Here is a 10,731-nt window from a genome sequence, read left to right on the forward strand (position 1 = left end):
TAGGTTAGGCCATGACTGGCAGGTGGGTTTAGATGTGCCTCATTATACTCTCTTCCGTTTGGAGTTCAGACACAACTGACCAGCATTATCATTACAACAGAGATCTTTAGACTGACAAAACAGATGCTTTGTAGCAATAAGATGCCATACTCCAACATGACAGAGAATAGGCCCTGGAGAAAATCTAAATATTTTACCCTAAAAATATTTCTTCATCATATTCTGAAGTGGCCCTGCAAAGTTGCCTGTAGTGAGGGAAATTTTCATCCTTGAGAGAATCTCCTCCCCTTACTAAGTCTTTTCCAAAGAGTCTGACTTTTTTTTTTTTTTTTTTAAATGTCTGATAGGCACCATTCACCATCTACTTTGTCTGCTACCCACAGGATTCTTCCACATGACAAGAACCATGGCTTCCACACACCCTATCTTGACTCAAGTATTTCTTTATGATGAATTCAGGTCTTTAGGCAGAGCTTAACTCTTTCAACCAGTGGCCAGTCAGGAAACCTTTGAAGCCATGGACGACCTGGAGGCCCCTGCTTCAAGATATCCCACCTTTCCAGGACAAACTGATATATATCTTTCATGTATTGATTCATATCTTTCCTCATAATTTCTGTCTCTCCAAAATGTTTAAACCCAATGTGTAATCCTATCACCTTGGGCACATATTTGCAGGACATCCTAAGGCTGTGTCACAGGCCATAAGCTTTATCTTTGGCAAAACAAACCTATAAATTGATTGAGACCGGTCTCAGATACTGTTTTGTTTACACTGGGTCACAAACTTAAAAATCTTCTAAAACTATCTACATGTCAATAAATCTACATTAGAGAGAGTGGAGTGATCATACCTTAACAGTTAAAGCTCACAATTGAAAGGAACCTGAGTCTAAGATTTGGTCCAGCTCTCTTGTTTCATGAAAATACTTTGAGATTTTTAAATTTTACGTTTGAGAAGGACAATTTTGGGGAATATGTTTATGGAGGTGGAATGAATAATGTCCCCACTCCAAAAGATGTCCACATCCTTGTCTCTGGAACCCAAGTGTTAAAGGAGTTATTAAGAAATTATTTTAGGCAGATAGAGAGGAAAAGGGGTCCTTGGGAAGGTTTTGTTTCTTTTAAAGTAGCTCCAGAAAGGTTTCTTGTCTAGCAGGCAAGCCCTGGCTCTTAGAGCAAGGCTGGCAAGCTTTGATATGCAAATTCTGGCCATTAGAAACTGAGTCCAGCCAAACATGGCGATTCCCACCATCTTCTTCCTTTCTCCCACATATGCCTGGCAACATGGCTGCCCTCATATATCCCCATGTGTATAGAATATTTTGGCAACCTGCGTTTGCATATTAAAAGGCTATGGTGGGAAGACCAGTTACATTGCAGGCTACATGACTGATATGCCTGCTCAAATCAATCCCCAGAGCCCTATGCAAACCAGACAGCACTTCCTCCAGCCTTCTCATACAGTAGCCTCTTTTCTGCTGTACATGGAGTTTTCTCTTGGTTTGAATCCCACCTTTCTCTGTCTCTGTATGCCGGAGCTGTTATCTTCTTCCTTCCTTCTTCTGTGTTAAACCTTTCTCTCCTTAAAATCACTCCACTTGTGTCTGTGTTGTTTTATCCAAACTGGCATGAGATCAAAAACCCTGGTGCTCCTCCAGTCATCAGAGCCATATCATAAAAATTCTACCTTCAGTAGCAAAAAGACAACTTGACATATGTAAGTTAAGGACTTTGAAAATAAGAAACCTGGCTATTGAGTATAAACCAATATAATCACAAAGGTCCTTAAAATAGAGGAGGATGCTTACAGTCAGAGAGAAGCTGGGACAATGGGGAGGGATGCGGTTTGAGGAAGGAAGGGGCCATGGAAGCAGAAATATGGGAGCACCTGGAAGATAAAAAGCAAGGAATACAGTTCTCTTCTCTGTAGCCTGCAGAAGGAATACAGACCTACTGACACCTTAACATTGACTCAGTGAGACTTCTGATCTCTAGAATTACAGGGTAATACATTTATGTTGTGTAAAGTCAATAAGACTGCGGCAATTTAAACAACAGCATTGGAAACTAATGCAAGGGGGAGAGATGTCGTTCACCTCACTGAGCGCATGATTGTCCTCTGTTCTTGGAAATATTTCCACCTTGTTTCTGGTGTCAGTTTTGTCAAGAGACAGAGAAAATTTTTCTGAGAGAAGAGCTAGCACAAGAATTCTTTTTAGCTAGAAAATCTCTTGGGTAAAATCGATGATTATTTCCTGTATGATCTGGGTATCACAGAGTTTCGGGGTCAGATCTCACAGCACATGATAGGAGTAAGAGAGTTTTGTTTGTTGGTTTGTTTTCATATTAGGAGGGAAAATTAGATTTTCAGGACACAATCTGTGAGGGAGACTGAGTCAGAGCTATTGTAAGAGAAAGAGGAGATGTGGAAGGAGTCAGGGCAATGAAACATGTGTCCCAGCTCCCAAATCTAAAATAAAGTGATTGACTTCAGAAGGTGAAGCAAAGCTCTTCACCTTCCATCTTCTCAGGAAGGATCAAATTCTTCCCAGAGTCCCTGCCCCTCCTTCACTCCCCTGACATTGCACTGTAGAGCTAGTCACATGTTCTCTTAATCCCTGCTCCTGTCCCAGGCTGAGAGAGGCTCACTGTCCTCACCATGCCCAGCAGGATAGAGCTGGTGCCCTAGGCACGAAAGGAGAAGAGGATGGTTTCTGTGTAGGTGATAAGGACTTTACCACACGTTACATTTCACTATAATTGTCACTAAAGTTGTGTGGAGAGAAGAAAACATATGGGCAACTTTACCTGGTGGGCTTGGAAGAGGCCAGGCTCTGAGAATGACAATGAATTCACGTTTCTAATTTTCCAGGTGGCAAATGCTAGCTTTCTCAATTATGGAAATGTGGGCTTTGAGTTTAAGAACAAGACAGACTTTCAGGTACTGCAATAAATGAGAAGACATTTGGAATAGGGTCCTTAGCCCAAGGCTAAGGTCAGGCTGGCAGTGCCTAAGAGCTGCCAGGTGCTGACAATGGGCTGTGGAGGAAGCATCTGCTCTCTTGAGCCACAGGGCTGAGGACCTGGGAGGAACCACAACCCCTGCCCACAGGGCTGCCTGGCAGGGGATTGAGGTTAGGAAACAGCTCACAAATTCACAGCAGCTGCATTAGGCATATATCCCACAGCCTGGCAAGAGTGAAAGTCTCAGGACCCAGACCTCAGGACTGGCTCTGTGTTCCTGGGATGGGTGCTGTCAGCTGTGCCCTCCCTGGTCCTGAATGACTGGGACCTTGTTGGAGCCAAAGAGGGAGGGTCAGCAAATGTCCTCAAAGTCTTTACTCAGCCTGATTGTGTTCTGCTTGGAAGGAAAAGGGCCATATACCACACAAATAAATGTAAAATTATGTGTGTATGTAATATGAATTTCTAATATAAACTTTACGTATCGAATACATATAATGCTTTGGAAATAAGTTGTATTTCTATATTTGTATATACTATGTATCTGTTTATGAAAAAATATGTGATGTATGTTTAAATATAAAGAGAACTTTGATTGCTAGTATAAGGTATAGTTTTAAACTTTAATAAATTGAACGTGAACGTTGAAAATGAACACCAGGTGCAACACCTGATGGCCCCTTTCTTACCACAGTCCCTGAGAGTGATAAAGCTCAGGACCCTCTTCCATGTTCCCCTGGGCTGAGAGCAGAGAGCTGTCCATTGCTGAGGATGATGAGTGACCTGATGTGGGATGTGTGGAATCACACAGCAGCAGATGCCCAGGAGATGGATAGTGAGTCTGGGCCCTGAATGGAGGGAAGTTTTCTCACCAGAGCTCAGCATCAGCATAGACAACTCCTCTTCTGGTCATTTCCATCAAAGAAAGGAGCACATGTGGCTCAGAGGCTGCATGGTCACTGGAAGAAGACCCTCCAAGGCTCATTTCCAACTTCCCCTCTGGCTAGGGTGATGTGGGATCTCTCTGCCCAGCTTTCATGGCTCACCAGCTGCTGGGACTCTGTTGACAATGGTCCATGTCTACTCCATGCACAAGCTTCTCAATATTTCACAGTTTACTTTCTGGTCTCCAGTAACCACGACTTGCCAACCATGACCCTTCCACAGAGATTCACCGAGTAGGGCCAGAACCATGGGTTCAGCAACGTGCTGGGCCATGTGCATAAGAGAAACAAGGCGTGGCCAGCCGAAGTATGAAGTGAGGATGAATTTGCATCATGAATTCAGAGTGGCAGGTGGGAGAAAACATCCTGACATGCTCCAGGCAGTGATGCCCACAAGATACACTAGAGGTTTCCATAAAGGAGGTGGGAAGAGGATGTGAGGCAAAAAGGGGATGTGAATTCAGACGTGTCCCCCAGCCTGTTTCCCTCGGAAGATTTCAGACCCTTAGCAGCTCCTGTGCAGAACTTCCCTAGTTCTGCACAGGAAGATTTGCTAGGGAAGATTGCTAGGGAAGATTTGTGCAGGAGAGGGGACAGGAGGAGGGAGCACCTACCTCTGAAGGCATCTTGGTTGCTGATGGCCAGAGTGACATCTGTTCAGGCCCACTGCCCCTGACCCAGGAAGGGATCATGTCCAGCGGGGCAGCAGGAGCCAGCAGGAGCTCAGAGTCAGGCCTGGTTTCCGCTGGTGCCAGACTAGGATGCTGTTAATACTACAGCCAGCCCTGCAGGTGACAGCCACCCTCTCACTTGGGACACAGGGAGGGGACTGGAGATGGCATCCACACAACATGCTGACTATTATCCAAGTGGGGAACAAACATGCAGATCCCCAGATATTAATACGAAGCAAGCACTTCATTCAATTTGATGCAATTTTGATCAGAAAGAGAAAAAGCAGGCTAACAACTTCATCATCAAAGAAATGTTCACGTTTAAATCAAACTATCTGAGGATGAAGCCTCAGTCCCCCTTCCTCACCAGGTAGAACAGAAGGTGGAAGAAAAGAAAAGATGGGTCCAAAGTCCACAAGGTGCCTCCTGAGGCTGATCCTGCTCAGAGAAGGTGGGGGAAGTAGATTGTCTGCTGGGACTGCCACACCAAAATTCCCTGGGCTGGATGGCTTAAAGGAAGGACATTTTCTTCTAACAGTTTGGAAGGCTGGGAAGTCCATGATAAAGATCCAGAAAGGTCTGCTTTCTGCTGAGGACCCTCCCTCTGATTTTCAGATGCTACCTTCTGTCCATGTCCTCACATGGCCTTTCCTCACTGCATGCATGGAGGTTGGGGGTGGAGGAGAGCTCAGTGGGGTCTCTTTTTATAAAGACACTAATCTTATTGAATCAGGGCCCCATCCTTATCATCGCCTTTAACCCTAATTACCACCTTATATGCTTTATCTTCAAATGCAGCTATACTGGAGGTTAGAGATTCAAGATAAGAATTTCCGAAGCACAATTTGGTCCATAGCAGGTGGGTTTGGGGACACAGCCAAGGCAGGAATGAAGGCAAGGCTGGGCTTCTAGTCTCAGATCACAGAGCACAGAGGTGGTTCCCACAACTCAGGACACTGGCAGCTCCTCCCAGGTAGTCTAGGTAACACAGAGACCACATTCCAGCCTTAGGGGCTATTGATAATGAAACATTATCACTCTTAAGCTCTCCCAGTATTTCTATGATCAGACTTCTGTCTTAGGGTTATTATGGGGTTTGTCTACCATCTAGTGTCAGGATTGTGGCTTAGCATCTTATATAGGATTGCAGATGCTGAGTCCTAGTGAGTCTTGACTATGAGTCTTTTCATGGATATTAATGAAGGAGATGCTAGGCCAGATTCATCCATCACTAGACCAGATTCACAAAATAATTTCTCTTGTCAGTAAACTAGTTACATAGTTGAGGACAAAAGATATTCAGAAAAGTCATTTGTCACAAAAATATTATGAGCTAGATTCTATGACCCATGTGAGATGCCAAAGGTTTTGGAAAAGAGATGGTGGACCACGAGGAATACTGCAGGACATAATGGTAGGGGTGGGAATGGGAAGCACAGGGTGCTGTTCTGGAACTGTCATCCCAGTCTCCTTCCTCCCATGCAACAAACCCTTTCAGGACAGCTCTGAGGACCACTGCAGCTAAAGAGGTGATAGGGGTATCTTTCAGATGCCCCATTGTCTGCAGTCATTGAGCCTGCATCAGGATCACCTCTACTTGTATTTCTAGGACACCTGAGGTATTTATCCAAGTACAGCAGGTAGTGTTGGGTGTTGGTAATTACATGGAACATCCATTATGTTCCAACAGAACGTGCCCATTGTCATGTTGATTGTGCAGTGAGGTTGTTTCTTGGTCAAAGTAAAGTCCCATGGAATATTGAAAAACATGACATAAATTCCTCTTGAAGGTGGCCATGGTAGCCCCAGTATCTAACTGTGTGACATACATTTAGGTGTCCAAGAAGCAAACTATTGTCCTAGTCCTTTTCCCTGCACAGGGGATCCTTTAATAGTTCAGTCACTCAGTTGCTATTTTCCTGACCAGGTGGCTGGGTTGTTGACAATGGCCCATGATTTAGTGGAAATGGAGCAAAATACAGTGTAAGGGACAGTCAGCATGGCTGCTATCATTGCACGTAGTGTGGCCCATTGGGTAGAATGTCCATGTTCAGTGTCAGTCAAAAGACGCCATCCCCTGGCTGGATGGTGGGCACACCCATTGGACCCACTGGCATCTGCTTTGTATAATCATCAGGTCCCCATGCCATACTGACACAGGTATGTCTCTGAATCTTTGGCTCATTGTGGCCAAAGGAGAAACTAAATTGTCCTCTATGGGTCATTCGTTCCCTTCCAGGAAGCTTGTCATTTGTTTATGGGCATTCATTCATTTGCACATGGATCCTGTGGGAACTGGGTTAGGGCGAATTCTGACTGCATCATTTCCATTTAATAATTTGGATCTGTTGGGCCAGTCCAGCTTTATTGATTGTGTTTGTAGGCACCAGAATGAGAATGGGTAGTTAAGGTAGCGGCATCATGCCTGATGCTCTAGCTCTGAGACACTCAGCCCCTATCAGTGTCCTACAGCAAGCAAGGGGTGGCCGTTCAAAAGAGGCACAACTGGTGTCTGCTGTTGCCACAGGCTTCAGTCAGCATACATAGAAATAGTGAACACCTGGATTTCCATCAAGGAAGCAGGCTTTAAAGGTTTTAAAGAGTGCTTCAGTCATGCCTTGTTGAACAGATTCCAAGGGTATCATTGCAAAGGGCCTTGTTCAAGGATGGCAACTTTGTTTGTGATTTTGACTAATGTGACCAAAAGAATACCCACGTAAGGTTTCTACTGTCCCCAGTACCCAAAAATACCTAGTATCTTCTTGGTCTCCTTCTTATTAGTGGATGCCACCAGGACCAACAACGATTAACTATACCTGGGATACCTCCTCGTAACTATACCTGGGATACCTCCTCAGTTTCCTTTTCAGGTGGCCTAGGCATTCATCCTTCAACAGTCCGTCACTGATCTGCCAAAGTGGGTCATTCCATTGTGACACCAGGCTTTGTGACATTTTCATCTTTTTGTAGCAACTATTAAATTAACTAGGTAGTGTTCCAATCTCCATTGAATATGCAGTCCTGCTTTTGCTGAATAAGGTTCTGGGGCTTGGAATGTTTAGGTGGCAGCCAGGAGTGGATATGCCCCACTGTCATGCCTTGAATACTTAGCTATGAGCGGGGATAGCCCCTCAGGCAGCAGTGATGTTCTGTGGCACAGCAGCAAAATGTCAGTACCTCTGTTGCACTCTGCAGTGAGAACCATGGTCACCAGTTCCCAACATGGCCCAAAGGGAATGGTCCACATGCAGATCAGGACATGAGCACACACTCACCACGGGGTCCTCATTTGTCCTGACACCTTCTGATGTCATCAGTTTAATTTTTTCTCAGGGGACCTGGGAATATTGACAGGTGGATTACAGCATATAAAAATCCCAGAGAAGTCTGAATTCCTTTTTCTCAACTTTTATCTTGAGAGGAATATAGGGCCAGTAGCCTCTGGTGGAGACCTTGGCCCTATTCCTTTGTCTGCACCTTTCAGACAAAGACATTTGTGTCTGCAATGTGGCTTAACCTAACAAATACACCAGCCAGGGTGCATAAGACTTCCCTGGCTTTTTCATGTCTCTTTGTAGAGAGTGAGCCTCCTTTGCTGTGAAGGCTCTTTTTATTCATTTTGGTTCCTTCTCAGATGCTTCAGGGACCATTGAGAGTATCTTTCTTGTTTTATCTTGAGTGACTCAGGGTCCATCTGGTTACGCAAAAGTGGTGGGATTACAGGCTTGAGCCACCATGCCAGGCCTAGAATTTGTTTGTTTGTTTTTTTTCTGATCATTTTTAAATTTTCTTCTGAGTTACTTGTCTGAACTTACTGATAGTACCTGACTTAAGATAGTTTGAGTTATGGTTTTTTGACTTTCAGATGGTGTGAATGTGATATGCATTCAAGTAGAAATAGAACTTCTAGTATTCATACAACTATTGTATTTTCTCTTTCAGTACAGGATTCAATACATTACATGAGGTATTCAAAACTTTATTGTAAGATAAGTTTGTGTAAGATAACGTTGACCAACAGTAAGCTAATGTAAGTGTTCTGTGCACATTTAGGATGGGATAGGCTGAGGTATAATGTTCAGTGGATTAGATGTATTAAATGTATTTTCATGTATGAAATTGAAAAATCTGCATCTCACATGGTGTTTGACCACAGATATCTCTGTTTCTTTTTATTTTTAATATCAATCTTTAGTTTGAATTTATAGGAACTGCACATGTGTCTGCACAGCGAAGTGGTCACCAATGATTTGAGACATTTTGCTCAAATATCTGGAGTTATAAATCTATCCTCTGTCAACCCATCTGTGTGTGGTTTAAAAAGCAAACTGCATACAAAATGCAGCTAGTTCCTACCTCCCTCTGGTTTTACTTTGCACAGGAAACTCCTGGTTCTCATCACTCATATCTATAGCTTCTAGGTCACTAGGAATGTGTGTAGAGATTGTTTCAGCAATATGGGTCTATCTTATCCAGGAATCTGCTATTTACCGTCAGCAGATGTACTACTTGCCCCAAACAGGGCATCATCTTGGACTAGCAAAGCTATGGGCTTTTTCTGTTCATTTCCTATGGAGTTCTCCACATTTAGCTGGAAAAACACTGAAGAATTTTTTTCCACTCCTTGGCTTTACTCAAGTCCACCCACTTTGGCAGCAAGCTGCCAGTTTTATTTGCTATCCTCACACTGGTAAAACTCCAGTTCTGTAAATCATGCTGAATGACCTGGGAATAAAACAGTGCTGTCACAGGTAAAAAGCTATATACAGACTTTATCTGTCCTTACTCAAAGCACTAGTACTTTTTTTTTCTATAAAGAATATGCATCCTTAATTACTTCATGGTTCGCCAATTTTCAGAGTGCTGAAAGAGTTTTGATATTTCGGCTTCATAAGTGTGTTTGTTGTTTATTTTTGCACAGAAGATTTATTAAACTCTTTGTGATGCCATAAACAGAGATGCCTTCTAAAATGTGATTAATAGCCATGCTGAAATGGAATGAGGCAATGGATTAATATAAGTCATTTTGGACTTTAGAACGTGAACTCCAAAACAGCCAAATAGAGCAGAGATGCTAAAACTGTGCGGCCACCCCACTAGCTGTCTGTCAAGGAAGCAGCTGGTATAATCAGTAAACACTGAGGGTCTTGTTGAGGTTTTTGTTTCATGTTGAATCACTGTGGGTTCCAGTTATTATACTGCTGACAGTAATAAACTGCAAAATCTTCAGGCTCCAGGCTGCTGATGGTGAGAGTGAACTCTGTCCCAGACCCACTGCCACTGAACCTGTCTGGGATGCCAGTGGCCCTGCTGGATGCACCATAGATGAGGAGCCTGGGAGCCTGCCCAGGTTTCTGCTGGTACCAGGCTAAGTAGCTGCCAACACTCTGACTGGCCCTGCAGGAGAGGGTGGCTCTTTCTCCTGGAGACAAAGACAGGGTGGCTGGAGACTGCGTCATCACAATTTCTCCGGTGGTATCTGAAATTGGAAAGAAAACAGAAATGCACTCATGTAATCAAGATCAAACCCACTGCCTTTGAGGACAGCCAAAATTGTTGATCTACATTGAATTTTAACTATATTTCTTGCTGAGCAGAGGTGGCTGGAGTTTTCAGTGATGTGCAAAACCACCTTATGTTCCCCTCACCTGGGAGCCAGAGTAGCAGGAGGAAGAGAAGCTGTGCTGGGGCTTCCATGGTTCCCTCTGAGTCCTAACTGAGCAGTTCCTCCCCAGAGCTCTGACCCAGGCATTGATATGGGGTCTGGAAGTTAAGGCAGCTAGGAGGGACATGCAAAGCAGCTAGGGTGGGAGCTGGGCTTCCAGCTGCAGAGACCACCTGCTTCTTCCTCTCTGCACTGAGCATCCTGTGCCGCCCTGGTTGTCAGAGATCAGAAAAGTCAGTTGGCTCAGTCTGAGCGTAGAACTTCCCCCTGGTGATCACAGAATTTCACTCCTGTGTCTTTCTTCTCCTCAATCACCTAAATTCACCCAGATGATGTTTGCTACAAGCCTGTTAAGAACAATATATAAGGCTGTGTTTTCATTTCTCTCTTCCTGTCCTCAGTATGCCCAGACATCTCCCTAAGTGCATTATTGGATCCATCGAAATGAAGAGTCTGTTAAAACATAATCTTCCAGACACAC

The 10,731-nt window shown here is 44.1% G+C and overlaps 1 protein-coding gene across 1 annotated transcript in view; it reads right to left on the reverse strand.

Annotated features, from left to right (window-relative positions):
• Window positions 1-9,759: 9,759 nt before the first annotated feature.
• Window positions 9,760-10,731, reverse strand: part of LOC105537019 — a 43,894-nt gene continuing 42,922 nt past the window's right edge. The window contains exons 4-5 of the mRNA XM_011976505.1: window positions 10,234-10,297; window positions 9,760-10,064 (exon numbers count right to left, since the gene is read on the reverse strand). Of these exons, the coding sequence (XP_011831895.1) occupies window positions 9,760-10,064; window positions 10,234-10,297 (369 nt within the window). The remainder of the gene's footprint in view (window positions 10,065-10,233; window positions 10,298-10,731) is intronic.

This window comes from Mandrillus leucophaeus, unplaced genomic scaffold (assembly GCF_000951045.1).
Source record: "Mandrillus leucophaeus isolate KB7577 unplaced genomic scaffold, Mleu.le_1.0 Scaffold1017, whole genome shotgun sequence".
NCBI classification, from domain to species: domain Eukaryota; kingdom Metazoa; phylum Chordata; class Mammalia; order Primates; family Cercopithecidae; genus Mandrillus; species Mandrillus leucophaeus.